This window comes from Dama dama, chromosome 29 (assembly GCF_033118175.1).
Source record: "Dama dama isolate Ldn47 chromosome 29, ASM3311817v1, whole genome shotgun sequence".
NCBI classification, from domain to species: domain Eukaryota; kingdom Metazoa; phylum Chordata; class Mammalia; order Artiodactyla; family Cervidae; genus Dama; species Dama dama.
In genome coordinates, this window is record NC_083709.1 from 31,895,526 (window position 1) to 31,920,253 (window position 24,728).

General features: G+C 41.7%; 1 protein-coding gene and 2 pseudogenes across 1 annotated transcript; all 3 read right to left on the minus strand.

The window, feature by feature from the left end:
* Positions 1-412: 412 nt before the first annotated feature.
* Positions 413-910, minus strand: LOC133048743 (interferon alpha-7-like; annotated as a pseudogene).
* Positions 911-9,444: 8,534 nt separating this feature from the next.
* On the minus strand, positions 9,445-10,131 carry LOC133048744 (interferon omega-1-like). Its single transcript, XM_061132517.1, has one exon. The coding sequence runs from the start codon at positions 10,129-10,131 to the stop codon at positions 9,445-9,447; it is 687 nt and encodes a 228-aa protein (XP_060988500.1).
* A 14,014-nt stretch (positions 10,132-24,145) lies between these two features.
* LOC133048515 (interferon omega-1-like) lies at positions 24,146-24,728 on the minus strand (annotated as a pseudogene).

A 24,728-nucleotide genomic window follows, 5' to 3' on the forward strand; every position in this document is an offset into this window, starting at 1 on the left:
TATGCTCTTCAAAGAAGGAAAGAAAAGTGTCCATTAGAATCAAATATCTGACACTTTGCTGTTTACCTGTTAAAGAAGCTAAGCATTATGTGAACTGACAAATACCTTTAACAACATACTCTCTTTAAACCTTTTCCACAAACGAATAATTTCATATGTGGAAAACAGCAAATACCCTCAAAACACATACAAAAATCTTCTAAATTATGTTATAATATTATTTATTTAAGAAAAAAGATTGTGTTTCTCTGTCTAAATATTTTTGTAAAATTGTGATTTTCATTTCAGACATTTTTAAGCTTGTGAGCAAACAGATGATCACTTTGGAGGCTTAAGCAAACAACAGTCTGATTGAGTGGAGAGTGTCACAAGTATAATTTTCATTTTATTTGTTGACTTTTCTTGAGGATTCTTACATGAAGAAAAGGCAATTTTCAATTTCCACTCTGACAACCTCCCAGGCACAGGGGCTGTATTCCTTTCCCTTCTAGTAGAGATGGATTCTTTGGAAATACTTCCGGACAGCAATTCCCAAATCGGGACAATCCAGAGTCACTCCTTCCCGCTGTTCCAAGGTCTGATCCAGGCTGGAGTGGTTTTTGAGGAGGGCGCTGTTCCAAGCAGCTCAGCTGCTCTCCCTGGTGAAGAGGTTGAAGATCTGCTGGAGCATCAGTTGGTGATAACAGGTGCCTTGAGTCATCTGGATTGGGGTGATAGTCTCTCTTCTCCAAGGAAACTTGAAGTCGTGTCTGTGCTCTAGGCATGACTGAGAGGGGATCGTTTTCATCTGTATCAAATGTATGAAGAATTTGTTGTCAAGGGGACAAGCAGGGATGGAGCAGAGCTTGACTCCTGCCACTAGCAGATAGATCTTGGCCACAGAGAGTTTCCGTGAGTCACTGGGCGGCCACCAGGGGGCGCGCGGACACCACTAGTCAATGAGCGAAAGGTTTCTTCATCAGGTCCTGGCACAGCGCGCTTCTCTGGGCTTTCACAGGAGGGCGGAGGATGTCTTCTTACAGGTTTTATAGTGAGTTTCCGAGTTCTGAGAGTTCGTTTCAGCGGGTTTGGCAGCCTTTTCAGCAGGAAAGGCGTCGCTGTCAGAGACCAGGTTAGTACTCCTTGAGTAGTGCACTCAGAAATCTTCAATCCGAGCCCTCGCCAGAGACGTTTTGTGTGGTGGCAAGCCCGGAACCTTGCGTTTTCTGCTTTCCCCTGAGTGTCGTGCTTTCTTCTCACACGGAAACTTGAGCGACGCCACTTTTACAAAGAAAATGCGTTTAGGGAGGTGTTTGAACCGGAGAATCAGAGCGACTTGGGGGCCGATTTTACAGATTCGGGCTCCTTTCTGTCGCGGTGAAGGGACCGCTCATGGAAAGGGGAGCTGGCGGCGGCGACGGGACGAAGGGACGGTGTTGGGGACGCCCTGGGGGTGTCCGGGCGCGGTCCCCACCCGAGGACGGGGGACTTTCAGGGTGTCGTTCAAGGAATTGGCCCTGAAGTGGGGGAATAAGTATTGAACAACTGAAAAGTAGGGATATTCAAAAACTCACAGCACTGTATTTTTATGCGTTTAAATTTGGATTTAATTATATTTGTCACATTAAATAGTTCACATTTTTTATTTTTGAAATATTTTATGAAACCATTTAAAATATTATATATATGATATTAAAATATGTGAGTATTGAAATGTTTATTCATTTATGAAAATATTTAATTGTTAGATAATATATTAAAATATGAGTATTAGATGATATTAATATTTATTAGTATTTTATTAAATTCTTTTTAAGCTATGGTTTATACTGAAACAAGAATTTAATATAATTTTACTTTACTGACTTTAATGGAAGCCAACTCAATATATTCAAGATCACTTCTTTATTTGTTTGACAATTTGTTGTGACTCTGTGAAGTCTTAAATAATTATCATTTAACTCGAGTTTCTGAAACACCTCTGCCAGCACTCCACCTTGAGTGTAGTGTAGCAAAAGGAATTAGTGCAGATGTCCCTGGTCCAATGATTAAGACTATGCTTTCAATGCAGGAGGTGCGAATCTGATGTGTGGCTGGGAACTAACATCCCACATGCAGTGCTGTGCAGTCAAAAAGAAAGGAAGATGGATGGAAGAGAGAGACAGAGAGAGGAACCAAAGGAAGAAGAGGCAGTGTCCTGTACAAAGCATTGAGGGCATTTACCAGGTCTGATCTTTTCATTTTCTTTGGGAAGAATTTTGTAAGTGAAATGAAAATTGCCCAAATTTCAATGGCAATGAGAAGCCTTTCTTCGTAAGACACATATGGCCTTGCAAATGAAAGGGCATTTCTTGTCTTTCTTGAAAATTTTGATGTTTTGTTTAGTGCATATATTTTGGTATATTCAATTTTTTAATATTGAGTTACAATGTTATTTATCTTGATGTCTTAGACTTGGTGCCTTTTAACATTTCATACTCAAGAGAAGTCCTTTCTTACTATTCCCCAATACTAACCCAAGAAATAGCTTCAGAAGTACTGTTGCCAGCTTCCCTGGTGGCAGGGAAAGTATACGATTGTCCCATTTCTTGTCCTCCTCCCCTCTATCATATTTTATAACCGATTTCCTGGTCTCCTTAACCATTAAAAAAGAAGTCTGTGTCTTAAAATAACATCACCAGAGGTGGTCTAAGACCAACTGAGGATGATGTTAGGGAATGGTTACTTCATTTGTACTCTTCACAGAGCAGCTATTATTTTGTAAGACAATTTTTCAAGATGCTGGCCCCAAGCAAAAGGATTCAAGTGCTGTAAGATTTCTTTTCATAATGTTCCAGGACTGCTGTAAGTGTGGAATCTTGGGATCTGCTCCTTCAGAATCTTTTGGCAGTCCCCTCTCCTAGACTTTGGTTTTGGTGGGCCTCAAAACACAGCATTTTAGCCAATTTCCTTCTATCCACATCTTTTATTTTTTTTTAAGTCGCTTTTTCTCTTTTAGAAAAAAAAATTCGTTTAACTAAGTACAAATCTGACTTCTTTTTCTCTCAGTATGATTTTGAAGTTTAACACAATCTGTATCTTTTTTTTTTCCATTTATTTTTATTAGTTGGAGGCTAATTATTTCACAACATTGCAGTGGGTTTTGTCATACTTTGACATGAATTAGCCATGGAGTTACATGTATTCCCCATCCCGATCCCCCCTCCCACCTCCCTCTCCACCCTATTCCTCTGGGTCTTCCCAGTGCACCAGGCCCAAGCACTTATTTGGTTTCTTTTTCTCTCAGTATGATTTTGAAGTATAACACAATCTGTATCTTAAAAAGTAGTATCAGAGGTGGTCTAAAACTTACTGAGGTTGAAGAAAGGGACTGCTCCTTTTATCTCATTTATTAACAGAGCAATGATGTTGTATTAGACAACTGCCTAGAATCTGTTTCTCTGCAAAGAACTTAAAGTACTGTGGGATTTCTCTCCATACTGTACCAGGCACTGATCAAAGGAAGGAAACGTGGGCTCCTGGGCCCCTTCAAAGTCCTGCAAGGCAGTCCCTCTCCTGGAATTAACACTTAGGGATTCAACATGCAGATCCTTGACAGTGTTAAGAGCTCTTCAGGCAGAGTTTCTCTTGGTTGGACTGAGGGTGGAGTAAAGAGGTTCCTATTGGTCATATTGATATGAAAGACTGCTATCATTCACTACGTTTCACATTCTCAGCCTATTTGCAAACTTTGTATTATTTGAAGTGAAGGATGTCCTCTGTGGCTGCCACTGAAGTGGTACTGATGTTTTAGAAGAGGAAATGAACGTCTGGTGTTGGCTACACTCAGGAGCCCCAGATAGTGCGAGAGTAGACTTCCTGCCGCCCCCAGGCCCTCCTCTTCATCAGCTCTGAGATCCTGCCCTCAGCTGCTCTGAGCTCCTGCTGCCTCCTTCCTCCTCATCCTGCCTCGATGACCTCTTCCCTGCTCCCAGGAGGCCAGTCACCATTCATGCCTGACTCTTCTGGAATGCACATCTCCAAGCACATTGTCACCTATGTGTGTGTGGTCAGCACACTTTGGTGACAGAATAAAGAAACTGTATGAATTAACCCATGTTCTGTATTATGTCACAGTTATCTGTAGACCATCAGAAAGCAAGAACTATGGTCCTGAAAATCATTGTGGAAAAATTCAAACCTTATGTATTAGACCTTAAACAGAAATGCAGAGAGTAGTGGTTAGATATATTTTGGTGCAATTTAAACTGTCACAATAGACTATGTAGTCACACCTTTGAGTTCTCTTTTAGACTAAAGAAGTGAGTTAGATAGAGCTTCAGGTTTTTATTTCAAGCTGAGTTGACTCATATAGATGAATAGCTCCTTTTGGATTAAGACTTTTCCGTGAGTATATTTCATTTCCATTGTAAAAACACAAAAGAAGCATCAAGACTGTGACATTCTCTGATGGCCAGGATGGAAGGAAAAAGTTTCTCCATGAAAACAAAATTGAGAAAAGTGCAGAAAATGACAATTCTGGCCTATTTAAAGATCTTATATGCGGGAAGTTGCTGGGAACAGCTGGATAAAGGCTGGCAGAGCCCAACATCTGCAGGATTACCAAGCTCACCAGATGCCAACCCCTTCCCTGATGACATGGAGGGTGATGTTCTCCAGCCCTGGAGAATGGTGATCATCACCATTGCCACCCTCTGAGAAACCAGGAATCGCCAAACTCAGCACTTCAGTGTAACTGAGTCCCAGGGCTCCAGCTCTACAAGGAGCTCAAAGCTGCCTTCCCCCTGCCTCTGCGGCTGGGATGGGCACCGCAGATCTCCCTGTAACAGACCAACTGGCCCTGCCCGCGCAGCGGGCACCACCTGCGGGTCAAGCGCCTTGAGCTCATGCGCGAGATCCACCAAGGAGAACAGGGGAGTCCCAGTGGGCAGGAGCCCCAGGCCTGGGCAAGGCGCTGCTGGGGCCCCGGGAACACATGGAACCACGGGAGCACTGAGGAAACTCCCTTTTTCCGGCCAACAGCCCAGGGCAGCTTTGCAGTCACTTTGCTTGGAGCCTGTGATTTCTGCACCTGCCTCTGTGTCCTTCCTCCCCTTCCTGGGAGGAGATTTTAGCCAGGGCGCTTTACCCCAGTGCCCGTTTATGCAGTGATTCATGGCTGGAGATCAGAGCATGTTGGGGTGTGTTTTCAGATTCAGGGTTGTTTCTGGGGAAAGGACTGATTCGGGGAAAGGGGATAAGGCACCTACAGTCTGGACTGGCATCTTTAGATATTGGGGCCCTCTTGTGGGAAGACTTGAGGACAAGACTGAGACTTACAGGAAAGGGAAAATGATTTCATTTAATATAAATGGTTAATTTCTCCTTCAATGTTCAACTCGTTGAAAAATATTTTAAAATGTATAAATAAGTCAAACTCACACCAAGTTTACATAGTTTCCTTATGCCAAAACAAGATCAAATGCAAATGTTTTCAAAATGACTTCTTTGTTCATCTCAGTTCAGTTGAGCAAAACCTGTAGTTGACAAACTTATGACCCAGTAACTACCTAAAATTATTAATCTCAATTTTCAAAATCTTTCTTTCTTTTCTTCTCTTTTAGCCTAGGATCTTATGTTAAGCTTTCACATTTATACATGATTTGGCATTGGAGAGTTTTACGAACTTTTAAAAATGTCATTTCATACAGATAAGTTGCTTTAAAATTCACAATCAAGATGTTTTTGTGTTCAGCATAATGTAGGTTTCCACTTAATATACCATTTGCTACTTCATAGGCAGCTTGTATGCTAAATGAACTGATTGTATGGTGACTTGATGCCCAGTAAATATCTCGGCGTGCTTGCTACAGCTGTGAGATTATTTCATTTGCTAGTAAAATTTAAAAATGTGTAGATATTCTTTGTGCAATCCTAGAGAAGACTAACCTATTCTAACTTGCAGAGGTAGAAGTTTTGCATTAAAAATTAGAGTTGAGCAAGGCACAGATATAGCATAATCCTCTCTAAGGTAGATATGAAATAATGGTCAGAGCTCTGTATACACCTGTCACAGTAACAACTCTCACAGCTATGTTTAATGTGTTCCTGATGCTTTATGTAATTTACTCATATACGATAATTTTGTAAGTTGTTATATTAACATCATATAGATTAAATAACATGAGACGGTATATTGAATGGAGTACAGTATTCTCATTATCCCTATTTTGATTTTAATTGGAGAATAATTGCTTTACAATGTTGTGTTGGTTTCTGCTGTACAGCCATGTAAACCAGCTCTGAGTACACATATATCCACTCCTCCCTATTTTAAAGCTGAGAAAACTGTAGGATAGGACAGAAAAATCAACTGGACTAAATGATGCAGAGAACTGAGGGAAAAGTAAAGAGATGCCCAGATAACAAATATACTGGTCACCTGAGAAGACAAGAGTAACCCACAAAAAATAGAAACAAAAAACGCAGCAAGATTGTTGTTTTCAAACAGTTTAACTGGTAAAACTATTTTAAGCTTATCGTTAGGATTATTATCATTATTAGAGTTACACTTTTATTGATACCCCTGAGGACCAGCAGATTCCTACCATTGTGCAGGATGCTGGGTGGGAAGAAGAAATGGAGACTTGCTCCTGCTCTGGGGAGTCAATTCCTCCCCATTTAAGGGACTGTCAGTTAGAAGGTCCTCATGGAGGATTGTGTGGGGAAGGGGAGTTCAAAATGAAAAGCAAGACTTTGATCTTGAAAACTACAGGCTATAAGAAATTCTTAAAATAATAAAAGTTGGAAAAAGGTGAATGAAATGTATAAATTTGTGGGATCTTTGTTGATCAATTTTTATCAATGAACCCTGTGGAACTTGTTACTGTGGGCACGTGTTACTGTGGGAGCTTGTTACTGCGGGAACTTGGATATAGCTCAATAACAGTATTTTCTGTGCAGCACATTGACATATCAATTATCAAACTCCTTCTTAGAAAATAATACTATTTGAAGATAAAGAACATACATGTTTGCAGTAATGAACCTCCTGTTCAAACCTCAGCCAAGATATGGTGGGGGTGCATGAGATGCTTCACCGTATTTCAAATGGTCTAATGTCAAAGTTTTGGCTTAGCTTCTGGTCCAAGATGGCAGAGTAGAAGGACATGCACTCCCCTCCTGCAAGAGCACTGAAACCGCAAATGCTGTTGAAAACCATCCACAGGAGGTCTCTGGAGCCCACCCAAAAAGACACTCCATGTCCAAAGACAAAAAAGAAGTTATAATGAGATGGTAGGAGGCGCTCAAGCACAATAAAAATAAATTCCATACCTGCCAGTTGGGAAACCAACAAACTGGAAAACAATACAACGACAATGTTCTCTCCCTGTTGTGAAGGATCTAAGACTCATGTCAGGCTTCCAGGTCTGCGAATCCAGCAAAGGGCCTGGGAATGCCCAGGAAATCTGACTCTAAAGGCAAGTGATATTTGATTACAAGACTTCCACAGGACTGTGGGGGAAAGACTCCATTCTCAAAGGGGACAAACAAAAACTTGCGAGCACCAAGACCCAAGGGAACTGAGCAGCAGTGACCCCACCGGAGGCTGAACCAGACCTACCTGCTAAGGTTGGAGTCTCCTACGGAAGTATGTGTCAGCAGTGGCTTGCCGTGGGGACAAGGGCACAGGCAGCAACAATCCTGGAAGGTGCCCCTTGGCTGAGTCCCCTTGGAGTTTGCAGAAAATCACACTTCGTTCACGAATAATGTTTCTGATGTCTTTAGTATGAGGAGGGTAACAGTTGGTTTCTGGACGCTTTGTTGGGTTTTGGTCTTTCAGTAGCAATGCAGAAGCTCCAGGAGGTGACATTGCCAGCAAGTATAGACAAGGGGCTTTATTGAAAAGAGAACTAGGATCCAACCCGGGACACCGTAGGACTGGAGGGCAGAAATCCATTTCACAGTACCTGCTCTTTCCTTCCTGCCTGTGCATGTGTTTGATTTTCTGCATTGATATGAGATCTCTATTCTTTCCCTATTATTCATCTTTGTATTACATCAAAGCATTTTCTACTAATTCATCATTCTCAAAGAGTTTTTGATGAACTCATAGAAGTGCTTTCTGGAGATATGAAACCCAGAAATAGGAATTCTCTTCAGCATACAGCAAAGGTAGTTCTCACATTGAAAGCACTATGGAACTAGCACCCAAGGTGAAAAGAAAATACCTTTGCCAGGGACCTAGCACCTTTCCAGTGTTGCCTTCCGGTCACTGTCTCAGGCCAGCTCTCCTGTCTCCTCCCTGCGGGCAGCCACTCTGTGATCCTCACAGTCCTGATGATTTCTGCCAGGAGCGCTAGATGATTCTTGTGTGACTGAACTCATTGTATCCAAACAGTAATCCTGTGAAAACTACTCTTATTGTCTGCGTACTAAAGATGAGGAAACGGACCTGTTGTGTTTGTGAGACTTTTCAGGGTCACACTGTTGGTAAATAGCAGGGCTGGGATTCAGAGGTTTTGGAATTTCTAGAACTCTCCTTTCCCTTGGGCTCTCTTCCTGTGGCTTCCACTCTGACTACACCGTGCAGCTAGAAGAAACCAGCACAGAACGGAGCTCCTGAGACGGAGGGAGTGAAGGCGCTGTGTGAGGGGGTGAACTGCTCAGTCCTGAGGAGGCAGGGCTGAGGAGAAGGTGGGAGACAGAGTAATAGGAGTCAGGAGCGGCCATCAACACCGCATGTCCTCAGCTTTCCAGCAGGAGGGGACTGCTTCCCTCAGACATTTATATCAACCATTCTGTAATGAGTGGGTATAGATTAGGTATGCCTATGACATCAAGATGAACCATTTTGTACAATTTCATAATCTCCTTTCTACCTGTTTTTTTCTTGGCACCCTCGACAGCTTAGAAGATCTTAGTTCTCAACCAAGGCTCCCTGGAGGGAAAACTCAGAGTGCTAAAAACTGCACCACCAGAAAGCTTGAAGAATTCCACCTTTTGACAGACATTTGTTAGAAAGTCATAGAACTGTTCCACAGTATAAAATGAACAAATACAGTTTTGTGATAGCTATCTATAGACAAAATAAGGACTTAGTTTTTTAAAATAAAAAACTCAAGAAGTTGACCTTGATAAGTATTTAATAAATAAATCAAATTACAATTTGAATCATAGAAAGGGGAATATATTTTCTAAATTTCAATACAATGTAAGCACATACATCTTTTATATGAAAATATAAAATATTGAGACACAATAACATTAAATAAATAAAATATAAATAACATCAAAGCAGTTGTTGCTTATAGACTGATACTCCTGCACCTGGGTACTTTTATATCTCCTTGCTTATTACCACTGACAAGTATTGGCTGAGTTAATTCAATAAATTTGGTGGCTGAAGCAGAATTCAGAGTCTTCTGAAATGACCCCAGGTGGGTATACGTGGGTGATGTGGCATCTTAGTCAGTGAGAGTCATGTCAGGGTGAGATCAGTCTCCATCCAACATTCTTAACCTTTCTTGCAAGCTGGTTGATGAAGAGAGAGAAGGCTCTCCTTATATCCATTCTGACGATTTCCCAGGCACAGTCGCTGTATTCCTTCTCATTCAGGTAGACATGGATTCCCTGGAAGTACGTTGTCATGGCATCTGTGGGGCCCGTCCTTCCCAGGGCAGAGTCTTCCTCTCCCGTCACCTGTTGCCAACAGTCATCCAGGTCTGCCAGCTGCTGAAGGAGTCCAGTGCAGAGCTGCTTCAGGAGGGTGGTGTCCCAGGTAGCAGAGGAGCGTGTTGTATTGAAGACATTGAAGCTCTGCTGGAGCATCTTGTGGAGCACAGCCATGGCCTGGGCCTCCTGCAGCTGGCCGCCCTCCACCATCTCCTCGGGAAAAGCGAAGTCTTTTCTGTCCTTCAGACAGACGTGAGGGGAGAGTCTCCTCATTTGGTCCAGGAGAGTGAGGTTCTTCTCAGTGGCAGCCAGCACGTGGTTCAGAGACAGGTCACAGCCCAGGGATCCTCCTGGGCCATAGCTGACCAGCACCAGGGCCATCAGTAGAGAAAGCACGAAGGCCATGGGGAAGATGAGGCTGCTGCTGGGCTGGTGGAGACGGCGTCTGCTGAACCTTGAGGTATGTTCTCTGATGCCATGCTTTCTAAGCAAGGCCATTAAATAGGGAACACAGTAGTTTTCATTTTCTAATCATTTCTATACACTTTTACTTCCTTTTTTGGTTTTCTGTTTTGTATTTTCATTACAGTCAAAGACATTTTCTTCCTTCTAGGCTGTTAATTTTGCCTTTTCCTAGTGACTTCAGAAGTGCCCATCCAAATGGATATTACTCAATCAAATCGGAAAGGTCTTTGTCTTAAGTCTGTATTGATGGACATGTGTAATTACACACGTTATTGCCCTTTTCTCTCGTTCATAAGTGTTGCTGTCCTCTAATCCATGAACACATTGTTGGCTTGCTCTTAGGCTCCTTTTTTCCCTCTTAGTTTCCGTAGGAAGCCAGGCTCTGCCAGCCCTATTGTTTCCCTATTTGTAAGAGATTTACCAGATCACTCTGGCAGTTAAGCTCTTGGAAACAAAGGATGAGTTTTCCTTAGTGTTTGACTTAGAGAAGAAGCTGATTATTATCAGTCCTTGAAATCCTCCCACTTTTCTCTTCCTTCTGGAACACATTCCTGCAGATCCCTGCCCTTCAGGGAACCACGAGGGCAGGTCTATTATAGACATCACCCTTTCTTTCCACCATTTTCTTATTGGACACCTGTGGTCCTCCACAGACAGGGCCAATACACCCACCAGAATCCTAGTTCGTCTCAGGGATCATGAGTGAGGAGACTCTAATTCCAGGATAATTGTAGTTTCCCATCAGCACCCCACTCACAAGGGAGAGATCACATGGAGCCACAGCCTGTCCTCTGGAGTGAGTGAGTCCCTTCCTCACCTGCTGGACTCCCTCCATGAGGGCAGGCTCACCACATCTGTGGCCTCAACATCCCCTTTCTGTGGAGGGATTATTTATTTGTTGGGAAAATAAATTCTCTTCCTAAACCCCATCTTCTCCCCTGGAGTGTTTCTGTGAAGGACCCTAGTCTTGGTGGTGACCTCCTCTTCTCCTGACCCATTTCGCAGGTGTCCAAAATATCAGCAGTGCTCAGATGCTGAGAGCAAAAGTGTGTGTAAGTTGGTGAAGACAATTTCCAACTGCAATCATTTTGCTTTTAGTAGAGAAATTATATTTACTTTGCCAAGTATAGTTTTTATTTTTCAACTCTTTACTTAAACACTTCAACACTTGTTCTGCTCAGTGTTTCTGAGCTGGATGAAGGAGATTCAGTGATGGTGTTGTCTCTTGATGGAAGCTTATGTCACAGAATCTAGTGAGTTTCAGTCGTTTACTCAGGCAGTTGTTTCCAACTGGCATCTCTGTTCCTCTTTTTCTGTTTCCTCTGAGAATGTAGGGCAGTGAGACCCAGTCTATGAGATCAGGAGAAATAGCCTTCTTTCCTTGAGTGTGGTTTTTCATTGAAACGTTTTATATACACTTAGTGACGTATTGGACAAGATTTGTTTCACTGCTCCTTCTCTGGCTGTAATTCATGATCAGGTGAGAATAAGAAAGGGAAGTATAGAAAGCCGAGGGGCTGCATCACTTTCAAGAGGTTAGATTTTTTTGTTTCTCTTTGCAGTTATGCTAGAAAGTAAAATTCCATAGTTGTTCTGTGGGCAACTAGAAAACAAGGGTAAGTCTCAATGTCATGAATATGAAAGAAATGAAGTTGCTTTCCCTGACACAGTGATGTGTCTCGGTTAGCCAACTTCAGGGCAGCATAGCTGGGGCCTAGGCTGTGGCAGAAGGGAAGGATCAGGTCAATATGAACAACAGAAAGGCTGAGACATGGCTGCTTCTGATAAAAGCTCAAGGAAGGACAAGTCCTGAGTCTGTGGACTGCCCTCAGCTTTGTAAGACCAGCCACCTGAGTTTTCTTTCCTTTAATCCATATGTGGTCAGTGTAAGGGACGAAGGAAGAAGTCACACGCACCAGTTCATGGGAGATGGGCAATCAGAACCCCAGTTGCTCGAACACTAACCCTCTCTCACAGGGTCAAGGAGACCAGCCTTGCTGTGCATCTGTGAAAATCCACCTGGGCAATGAGAATTTGCATTGAAAAAAATTAGAATGAAAGGGAATGAAACGATTCCAAAAGATCCTGATCTTAATCTGGGTAACAAGAATTATGATATGAAAAATGATAACTGAATTTTATTTATTGATTGCTAACCCTAATCTCCCTAATATCCCACCTTGTGATATGATCCCATTGACGGGTTGGGTTTCTTCGGGTTTTTAAGAATTTGAAATGTATTTATTTCATGTATTTATTTGTCTGTGCTAGGTCTTAGGTCAAGATATTTTTTATTTTGGCATAATGTAGATTTTCACTTAATACACCATTTCCTACCAAAGAAGCATCTCGTATGCCTAGTGCCCTGACTGCATGGTGACCTGATGCCCACTAAACGTCTCGGTGTGCTTGGTACAGTCATGGGATTATTTTATTTGCTAGTAAAATTTTTAAATGTGTAGATATGCTTTGGAATGCTAGAAAAGATTTACCTATTCTAATTTGCACAGGTAGAATTTTTGCATTAAAGATTAGAGTTGAGCAAGGCACAGATAAGGCATAGTCATCTTTAGGGTAGACATGAAATAATGGTGAAACCGTTGTATACACCTGTCACAGTAATAACGCTCACAGCTCTTTAATGTGTCCATGATGCTTTGTATAATGTACTCATTTAAGATAATTTTGCAGGTTGGTATATTAACATCATATAGAGTACATAACATGAGATGGTATATTGAATGGAGTACAGTAGTCTCATTACCCCTATTTTGATTTTATTTGGAGAATAATTGCTTTACATTGTTGTGTTGGTTTCTGCTGTACAACAACATAAAATAGCTATAAGTACACATATATCCACTGCCAAGTCCTTATTTTAAAGCTGAGAAAACAGTAGCATTGGATAGAAGAATCGACTGGACTAAATGATGCAGGGAATTGTGGGACAAGGAAAGCGATGCCCAGATAAGAAATATACTGGTCACCTGAGAAGACAAGAGTAACCCACAAAAATAAAAACAAAAAATGTAGCAAGATTGGCGTTTTCAAACAGTTTAACTGGTAAAACTATTTTAAGCTTATCATTATGATTATTATCATTATTACACTTACACTTTTATTGACACCCCTGAGGACCAGCAGTATCCTACCGTTGTGCAGGATGCGGGGGGGGGGGGGGGGGGGTGATAAGAAATGGAGCCTTGCTCCTGCTCTGGGGAGTCAGTTCCTCCCCATTTAAGGGACTGTCAGTTAGAAGGTCCTGATGGAGGATGTGTGTGGGGGAGGGGAGTTTAAAATGTAAAGAAAGGCTTTGATCTTGAAAAGTACAGATTATGGGAAATTCTTAAAATAATAAAAGTTGACATATGGTGAATGAAATGTAGCAATTGGTGGGATCTTTGTTGATCAATTTTGATGAATGAATCCTGGCTTGTTACTGCAGGAACTTGGATATACTTCAATAAAAATCTTTTCTGTACAACATGTTGACATATTGATTTTCAAAATCTTTCTTAGAAAATCTTACTAGAATGCTTTGGAAGATGGTGGAAGAATAGGAAGGGGAGACCACTTTCTCCCCCACAAATTCGTGGAAAGAACATTTGAACACCGAGCAAATTCCACAGAACAACTTCTGAATGCTGGCAGAGTACATCAGACACCCAAAAAGGCAGCCCATTGTCTTTGAGAGGAGATAGGACAAAATATAAAAGATAAAAAGAGAGACAAAAGAGATAGGGATGGAGATCCGTCCAGGGAAGGGGGTCTTAAAAAAGAGAATTTTCCAGACAGCAGGAAACACTCTCTCTGGCGGGTCTGTGGCAAGCCTTGGAATCTCAGAGGGCAAAATAACTGGAAGGAAAAATAAATACATAGTGAAATCCCACAGATTAAGTGCCTAACAGCAACTCCCAGTGCAGCAGCAGCCCAGACACTGGCATCCCCCACTTGCAAGCAGGGGAGGGACAGGGAGGAGCAGGTGCATTGCTTAGGGTAAGGGCTGGGCCTGAATACCCTGAGGGCAATCTGAGGGAACTAGGTTGAGATAGCAACCCAGACTGTGGGATAATTATCCCGCGAGCCCCGCGAAAAGCCCCAACCTAAGACACAGCCAGGCAGGCTCAGAGGACAGAGGACTGAGCAGAGCCAGCTGGCTGCGGACCGGCCCATTCCCCACCAGAGTCGGGCAGAGGAGGGCAGCCAGAGCAGGAAGGGGGCAATTGGCCCCAGAGAGGCATCCACCGAACTGCAAGCAGACTTCTCTGCTAACCAAGACTTCTTGGGGTTCTGGACGGTCGACATCCGCCGGGAGGGTCACAGGCAGAGACCAGCTCCCTAGAATAGACACGGGGCACACGTAAGAAGGCCATAAAACCAAGCGGCTGGAAGCGGGGAGGGGGTAAGCCACAGCCTCCACCTGGGGGTGAATACGCGTGCCTAGCACCTGGTCACCTGAGCGGCTCGGCCCTGGGGAGGGCGCAAAACACTGGCCCAACCAAGTCTGTGCCTTTGTGGAGTACCCGAGAACCTGGACCTGAGCGGCTTAGACCTGGGAAGTGCATGTAAACCAGGGCCCGCCTCAGACAGTTCCCGGCAGAGCAACCGAGAGTCTGAGCAGTGTGGACGGGGAAAGCACACACGCCGTGAGCGGGGGCAAACCAGTGTGGCTGAGACACTGTGAGCACACGCCAGTGAGATTTGTTCGCAGTGTCCCTCCCTCCCCAAAGCACGACTGAACAAGCGAGCCTAAAAAAAGTGACCACCACCCGCCCCTTGTGTCAGGGCGGAAATTAGACACTGAAGAGACCAGCAAACAGAAGCTAAATAAACAGAGGGAACCGCTGTGGAAGTGACAGGTGCAATAGATTAAAACCCTGTAGCTAGCACCGACTACATAGGAAGGGGCCTATAGACCTTGAGAAGTACAAGCCAGACCAAGGAACTATCTGAAGATGAACTGACCCCACACTGTCTGCAACAGCTCCAGAGAAAGTCTTAGATATACCTTTACTACTATCATTTTTTAAATTTAAAAAACATTAAAAATTTTTTTACTTTATTTTTTTAAGTCCCCATTACTCCTTTAATTTTCATTTTTTATAACCTACTATTACCTTGCAAAAAAAAGATCTTATTTATAAAGCAAACTTCATATATTATAATTATATTTTTATAATTATATTTTATATGAATATATTTATATTGATATATTAATATTTTCATATAACATTATAATTGTAATAAAAACTTCACATATTATAATCTCTGTGACTAATTTTTGTTTGTTTTCATTTTTTTTTAATATTGTATTTTTGGGAATCTAAACTCTACTCAAGATTTTTAATCTTTGCTTTTTGGTATTTGTTATCAACTTTGTACCTTTAAGAACCCAAACGTCAGTAGCCATTATTACTTGGGAGCCGCATCACTAGCCTGATTGCTGTCTATACCTTTGGACTCTCCTTTTTCTTCAGCAGGTCGCCTCTATCTCCCCCCACCTCCTTTTCTTCTCTACCCAACTCGGTGAATCTCTTTGTGTGTTCCGGGCTATGGAGAACACTTAGGGAACTGATTACTGGCTGGATCTGTCCCCCTCCTTTTGATTCCCCCTTACACCCCCTTATACCCTCCTGGCCACCGCTGTCTCCTTCCTCCCTCTTCTCCTCTCTGTGTAACCCCATGAACATATCTGAGGGGTCCAGACTGTGGAGAGCACATAGGGAAGTGATTACTCGCTACCTTGCTCTTTCCCCTTTTGATACACCCTCTGATCCTCCTGGTCACCTCTAACTCCCTCTTCCCTCTTCTCTCCTCCATGTAACTCTGTGTGCCTCTCCGGGTGTCCCTCACTGCAGAGAAACTTTTCATCATTAACCTAGATATTTTGTCATCAGTGCTGTATAGATGGAGAAGTCTTGAGGCTATTGTAAGAATAAGACTGAAAACCAGAGGCAGGTTAATGTCCAGAGGCAGGCTTAAGTCCAAATCCTGAGAACACCAGAGAACTCCTGAATCCAGGGAGCATTAAATGATAGGAGCTCATCAAATGCCTCCATACCTACACTGAAACCTAGCACCACCCAAGGGCCAACAAGTTCCAGAGCAAGACATACTATGCAAATTCTCCGGCAACACAGGAGGCTGACCAAAGTCACACCAAGCCCACTGACATCTCAAAACTTATTACTGGACACTTCATTGCACTCCAGAGAGAAGAAACCCAGCTCCACCCACTGGAACACCAACACAAGCTTCCCTAACCAGAAAACCTTGACAAGCGACCCGTCCAACCCCACCCACAGCGAGGAAGCTCCACAATAAACAGGAACCACCAACTGCCAGAATACAGAAAGGCCACCCCAAACACAGCAATATAAACAAGATGAAAAGGCAGAGAAATACCCAGCAGGTAAAGAAAAGGTTATATGCCCACCAAACCAAACAAAAGAGGGAGAGATAGGGAATCAACCTGATAAAAAATTCCAAATAATGATAGTGAAAATGACCCAAAATCTTGTAAGCAAATTGGAGTTACAGATCAATAGCCTGCAGAGAAGGATCAAAGATGCAAGAAAGGTTTAGCAAATACCTAGAAGAAACAAAAAAGAGTCGATATATAATGAATAATGCAATAAATGAGATCAAAAGCACTCTGGAGGGAACCAAGAGTAGAATAAAGGAGGCAGAAGATAGCATAAGTGAGGTAGAAGATAGAATGCTAGAAATAAATGAAACAGAGAGGAAAAAAGAAAAAAGAATTCAAAGAAATGAGAACAACCTCAGAGACCACTGGGAAAATGTGTAGTGCCCCAACATTTGAATCATAGGAGTCCCAGAAGAAGAAGATAAAAAGAAAGACCATGAGAAAATACTTGAGGAGATAATAGTTGAAAACTCCCCTAAAATGGGGAAGGAAATAATCACCCAAGTCCAAGAAACCCAGAGAGCCCCACACAGGATAAACCCAAGGCAAAACACTCCAGGACAGATATTAATCAAATTAACAAAGATCAAACACAAACAACAAATATTAAAAGCAGCAAGGGAAAAACAACAAATAACACACAAGGGGATTCCCATAAGGATAACAGCTGAACTTTCAATAGAAACTCTTCAGGCCAGAAGGGAAAGACAGGACGTACTTAAAGTGATGAAAGAAAATAACATACAGTCCAGATTACTGTACCGAGCAAGGATCTCATTCAAATATGAAGGAGAAATCAAAAGCTTTACAGACAAGCAAAACCTGAGGGAATTCAGCACCACCAAACCAGCTCTCCAACAAATGCTAAAGGATCTTCTCTAGACAGGAAACACAGAAAAGTTGTAGAAACTTGAACCCAAATCAATAAAGTAAATGGCAATGGGGTCATACTTATCAATAATTACCTTAAATGTAAATGGGTTGAATGCCCCAACCAAAAGACAAAGACTGGCTGAATGGATACAAAAACAAGACCCCTATATATGCTGTCTAAAAGAGACCCACCTTGAAACAAGGGACACATGCAGACTGAAAGTGAAGGGCTGGAAAAAGATATTCCATGCAAACAGAGTCCAAAAGAGAGCAGGAGTACCAATACTCACATCAGATAAAATAGACTTTAAAACAAAGGCTGTGAAAAGAGACAAAGATAGACATGACATAATGATCAAAGGTCAATCCAAGAAGAAGATATAACAATCATAAATATATATGCACCCAACATAGGAGCACCACAGTATGTAAGACAAATGCTAACAAATATGAAAGGGGAAATTAACAATAACACAATAATAGTGGGAGACTTTAATACTCCACTCACAACTACGGATAGATCAACTAAACAGAAAATTAATGAGGAAACACAAACTTTAAATGATACAATAGGCCAGTTAGGCCTAATTGATATCTATAGGACATTTCACCCCAAAATAATGAATTTCACCTTTTTCTCAAGCTCACAGGCAACCTTCTCCAGGATAGATCACATCCTGGGCCATAAATCTAGCCTTGGTAAATTCAAAAAAATTGAAATTACTACAAGCATCTTTTCTGACCACAATGCAGCAAGATTAGATGTCAATTACAGGAGAAAAACTATTAAAAATGCCAACATATGGAGGCTGCACAACACGCTACTCAACAACCAAGAAATCACAGAAGAAATCAAAAAAGAAATCAAAATATGCATAGAAATGAATGAAAATGAAAACACAACAACCCAAAACCTATGGGACACTGTAAAAGCAGTGCTAAGGGGAAGGTTCAAAGCAAAACAGGCTTACCTCTAGAAACAAGACAAAAGTCAAATAAATAACCTAACTCTACACCTAAAGCAACTTGAAAAGGAAGAAAATTACAAACCCCAGGGTTAGTAGAAGGGAAAAAATCTTAAAAGTTAGGGCAGAAAAAAATGCAAAAGAAGCAAAAGAGACCATAGCAAAAATCAATAAAACCAAAAGCTGGTTCTTTGAGAAGGTAAATAAAATTGACAAACCATTAGTCAAACTCATCAACAAACAAAGGGAGAAAAATCAAATCAACAAAATTAGAAATGAAAATGGAGAGATCACAAGAGATAACACAGAAGTAGAAAGGATCCTAAGAGATTGTTATCAGCAACTGTATGCTAATAAAAGGGACAACTTGGAAGAAACGAACAAATTCTTAGAAAAGTACAACTTTCAAAAATTGAACAAGGAAGAAATAGAAGATCTCAACAGACCCATCACAAGCACGAAAATTGAAACTGTAATCAGAAATCTTTCAACAAACCAAAGCCCAGGACTAGACGGCTTCACAGCTGAATTCAATCAAATATTTAGAGAAGAACTAACACCTATCCTACTCAAACTCTTCCAGAAAATTGCAGAGGAAGGTAAACTTCCCAACTCTTTCTATGAGGCCACCATCACCTTAATACCAAAACCTGACAAAGATGTCACAAAAAAAGAAAACTATAGGCCAATATCACCGAAGAACAGATGTGCAAAATGCTAAAAAATATTCTAGCAAACAGAATCCAACAACATATTAAAGAGATCATACATCATGACCAAGTGGACTTTATCCCAGAGATGCAAGCAGTCTTCAATATCTGCAAATCAATCAATGTAATACACCACATTAACAAATTGAAATATTAAAAACCATATGATTATCTCAATAGATGCAGAGAAAGCCTTTGAGAAAATTCAACATCCATTTATGATAAAAACCCTCCAGAAAGCAGCAATAGAAGGAACATACCTCAACATAATAAAAGCTATATATGAGAAACCCTCAGCAAACATTATCCTCAATGGTGAAAAATTGAAAGCATTTCCCCTAAAGTCAGGAACAGGAGAAGGGTGCGCACTCTCACCACTATGATTCAATATAGTTTTGGAAGCTTTGGCCACAGCAATCAGAGCAGAAAAAGAAACAAAAGGAATCCATATTGGAAAAGAAGAAGTAAAACTCTCACTGTTTGCAGATGACATGATCCTCTACAATGAAAACCCTAAAGACTCCACCAGAAAATTACTAGAGCTAATCAAAGAATACAGTAAAGTTGCAGGATATAAAATTAACACACAGAAATCCCTTGCATTCCTATACACTAACAATGAGAAAACAGAAAGACAAATTAAGGATACAATTTCATTCACCTTTGCAACAGAAAGAATAAAATACTTAGGAATAAATCTACCTAAAGAAACAAAAGACCTATATATAGAAAACTATAAACCACTGATGACAGAAATCAAAGAGGACACAAATAGATGGAGAAATATACCATGTTCATCAATTGGAAGAAGCAATATAGTGAAAATGAATATACCACCTACAGCAATCTATAGATTCAATGCAATCCCTATCAAGCTACCAATGGTATTTTTCAGAGAACTAGAACAAATAATTTCACAATTTGTATGGAAATACAAAAACCCTCGAAGAGCCAAAGCAATCTTGAGAAAGAAGAATGGAACTGGAGGAATCAACCTGCCTGACTTCAGTCTCTACTACAAAACCACAGTCAGCAAGACAGTGTGGTACTGGCACAAAGACAGAAATATAGATCAATGGAACAAAATAGAAAGTCCAGAGATAAGTCCGCACACCTATGGACAACTTATGTTTGACAAAGGAGGCAAGAATAGACAATGGAGAGAAGACAATCTCTTTAACAAGTGGTGCTAGGAAAACTGGTCAACCACTTGTAAAAGAATGAAACTAGAACACTAACACCATACACAAAAATAAACTAAAAATGGATTAGAGATCTAAGTGTAAGACCAGACACTATGAAACTCCTAGAGGAAAACATAGGCAAAACACTCTCCAGCATAAACCACAGCAGGATCCTCTATGACCCACCTCCCAGAATATTGGAAATAAAAGCAAAAATAAACAAATGGGACCTTATTAAAATTAAAAGTTTCTGCACAACAAAGGAAACTATAAGCAAGGTGAAAAGACAGCCTTCAGAGTGAGAGATAATAATAGCAAATAGAGCAACTGACAAAGAATTAATCTCAAAAAGAAACACGCAACTCCTGCACCTCAATTCCAGAGAAATGAAAGACCCAATCAAAAAGTGGGCCAAACAATTAAACAGACATTTCTCCAAGGAAGACATACAGATAGCTAACAAACACATGAAAAGATGCTCAACATCACTCATTATCAGAGAAATGCAAATCAAAACCACAATGAGGTACCATTACATGCCAGTTAGAATGGATGCTATCCAAAAGTCTACAAGCAATAAATGCTGGAGAGGGTGTGGAGAAAAGGGAACACTCTTAAATTGTTGGTGAGAATGCAAACTAGTGCAGCCACTATGGAGAACAGTGTGGAGATTCCTTCAAAAACTGGAAATAGAACTGCCATACGACCCAGCAATCCCACTGCTGGGCATACACACTGAGGAAACCAGAACTGAAAGAGACACGTGTACCCCAATGTTCATCGCAGCACTGTTCATAATAGCCAGGACATGGAAGCAACCTAGATGCCCATCAACAGATGAATGGATAAGAAAGCTGTGGTACATATACACAATGGAATATTACTCAGCCATTAAAAAGAATAAATTTGAATCAGTTCTAATGAAGTGGATAAAACTGGAGCGTATTATACAGAGTGAAGTAAGCCAGAATAAAAAACACAGTACAGTATACTAAAGCATATATATGGAATTTAGGAAGATGGTAACGATAACCCTTTATGTGAGACAGCAAAAGAAACACAGATTTATTGAATGGTCTTTTAGACTCTGTGGGAAAGGGAGAGGGTGGCATGATATGGAAAAATGGCACTGAAACATGTAAATTATCATATGTGAAATGAATTACCAGTCCAGGTTTGATGCATGAGACAGGATGCTTGGGGCTGGTGCACTGGGATGACCCAGAGGGATGGGATAGGGAGGTAGGTGGGAGGGCAGTTCAGGATGGGGAACACATGTACACTCATGGCAGATTCAAGTCAATGTGTGGCAAAACCAATACAATGCTGTAAAGTAAAATTAATTAATTAATTAATTTTTAAAAAGGACATAAGGAAAAAACAAAGAAATTCGTACTATTTCAAGACAGACAACATATGTATTTCCAGTAATGAACCTCCTGTTCAAAATTCAGCCACACGTATTTCCATGGTGGTGAATAAAAGATATGGTGGTTGTGCATGAGATAGTTCAGCATATTGCAAATGGTCAAATATCAAAGTTTTGGCTTAGCTTCTGGTTCAAGATGGCAGAGTAGAAGGACATGCACATATCTCCTCACGCAAGAGCAACGAATTCGCAACTAGCTGATGAACAACCATTCAGAGGAGGACCCTGGAGCCCACTAGAAAAGGATGCCCCAGGTCCAAACACAAAGAAGAAACTACAATGAGATGTAGGAGGTGCTCAAGCACAATAAAAATAAATCCCATACCTGTCAGATGGGAAACCAACAAACCGGAAAACAGTAATACTAAAAAAGTTCTCCCACTGGTGTGAAGGTTCTGAAGCTCATGGCATGCTTCCAAGCCTGCAAAGTGACTGGGAATCCCCAGGGAATCTGACTCTGAAGGCCAGTAGGATTTGATTCCAGGACTTCCACAGGAATGTGGGAGAGACTCTCCTTGCAGGGGCCAGACAAAGTCTTGCATGCACCAAGACTCAGGGGAATGGAGCAGTGACCCCACAGGAGACTGAACCAGACCTAGGTCCTAAAGTTGGAGTCTCCTATGGAAGTGTGGTTCAGAAGTGGCTTGCCCTGGGGACAAGGGTACTAGCAGCAGCAATCCTGGAAGGTGGCCCTTGGTCTAAGCCCCTTGGAGGTTGCCGAAAATCAAGCACTTCATTCATTAGTAATGTTTCTCACTTCTTTAGTATGCGAAGAGGTAAAACTGGCTTCTGAACCACTTGTTGGGTTTTGTTCCTTCAGTAGCAAAACAGAGGCTCCAGGAGGTGACATTGCCAGCAAGTATGGACAAGGGATTCTATGGAAATGAGAAGTAGGATTGAACCTCGGACAGCCCAGAACTGGAGATCAGAAACATACACTTCACAGCCCCTGCTGTTTCTTTGCTGTCTCTGATTGTCTTTGATTATCTGCACTGATCCGCAATCTCTATTCTTTCCCTGTTATCGTACCTATGTGAGATCAAACATTTTTGACTAATTCATCTTTCTCAAAGAGTTTTTTATGAACTCATAAGAATGCTTTTAGAAGTATGAAACCCCAAACTTGGAATGCTCTTCAGCATACAGCAAAGGAAAGTTCTCACACTGAAAGCACTTTGGAACTAGCACCCAAGCTGAAAAGAAAACACCTTTGCCAGGGGCCCAGCACCTTTCCAGTGTCAACTTCCAGTCACTGTCTCAGGCCAGCTGTCCTGTCTCCTCCCTGAGGGCAGTCACTCTGTGATCCTCACAGTCCTGATGATTTCTGCCAGGAGCGTTTGATGCCTCTTGTGATATATGCCGTCATTGAATCCAAACAGTAATTATATGAAAACCACTCTTATTGTTGCCATATTAAAGATGAGGAAACTGACCTGTAGTGTTTGTGATATGTTTCAGGGGCACACTGTGGGTAAATAGCAGAGCTGGGAGCCAGAGGTTTTGACATTTCTAGAACTCCTCTCACTTGGGCTCTCTTCCTGTGGCTTCCACTCTGACTACACCGTGCAGCTAGAAACCAAAACAGAACAGAGCTCCTGTGTTGGAGGCAGTGAAGGTACTATGTAAGGGCGTAAACTGCTCAGTCAGGCAGGACTGAGGAGAAGGTGGGAGACAGAGTAGTAGGAATCAGGAGAGGCCTGTGAAAACCGTATGCTTTCCAGGAGGAGGAGACTGCATCCCTCATATACTTATATCAACCATTCGGTAATGAGTGGGTATAAATTAGTGATGCCTATGACATCAAGATTAACCATTTTCTACAATTTCATAATTTCCCTTCTTCTTTTTTCTATTTGGCACCCTCCACAGCTTATAGGATCTTAGTTCCTCAACCAAGGCTACCTGAAGGAAAAAAGAGTCCTAACAACCACACCCACAGAAAATTCTCAGAATTCCACCTTTTGACAAACATTTCCTAGAAAATGATAGAACTGTTCCACAGTATAAAGGGAACAAATACTATTTTATGATAGGTGTATGTAGGCAACATAAGGATTTCTGTTTTCAAATTAAAAACTCAAGAAATTTATCTTGATAACTATTTAATAAACAAAGCAAATAACAATTTTAATGAAAGAGGGAAATATATTTTCTAAATTTTAATACAATGTAAACATACACGTCTTTTATATGAAAATATAAATATGATGAGATAAAATATTACATGAACTAAATAAAGAATAAATAAATAACATCAGGGCAGTCATCGCTTATGAACTGATACCCCTGCACTTGAATACATTGATATCTACTTGCTTATTATCACTGACAAGTATTGGCTGAGTTAATTCAATAAATTTGGTGGCTGAAGCAGAATTCAGAGTCTTCTGAAATGACCCCAGGTGAGTATACAAGGGTGACATGGCATCTTAGTCAGTGAGAGTCATGTCAAGGTCAGATCAGTCTCCATCCTACATTCTTAACCTTTCCTGCAAGCTGGTTGATGAAGAGAGAGAAGGCTCTCCTTATATCCATTCTGACGATTTCCCAGGCACAGTCGCTGTATTCCTTCTCTTTGAGGTAGACGTGGATTCCCTGGAAGTATGTTGTCACGGCCTGTGTGGGGTCCGTCCTTCCCAGGGCAGAGTCTTCCTCTCCCATCACCTGCCACTGGCAGTCGTCCAGATCGGCCAGCTGCTCAAGCAGTCCAGTGCGGAGCTGCTGCAGGAAGGTGGTGTCCCAGGCAGCAGAGGAGCGCTTTGTGTCGAAGAGGTTGAAGCTCTGCTGGAGCATCTTGTGAAGCACAGAGATGGCCTGGGCATCCTGGAGCTGGCCGCCCTCCACCATCTCCTGGGGAAAAGCAAAGTCTTTTCTGTCCTGCAGACAGAAGCGAGGGGAGAGCCTCCTCATTTGGTGCAGGAGAGTGAGGGTCTTCTCAGTGCCAGCCAACACGTGGTTCTGAGACAGGTCACAGCCCAGGGATCCTCCAGGGCCATAGCTGAGCAGCACCAGGGCCATCAGTAGAGAGAGCACAAGGGCCAT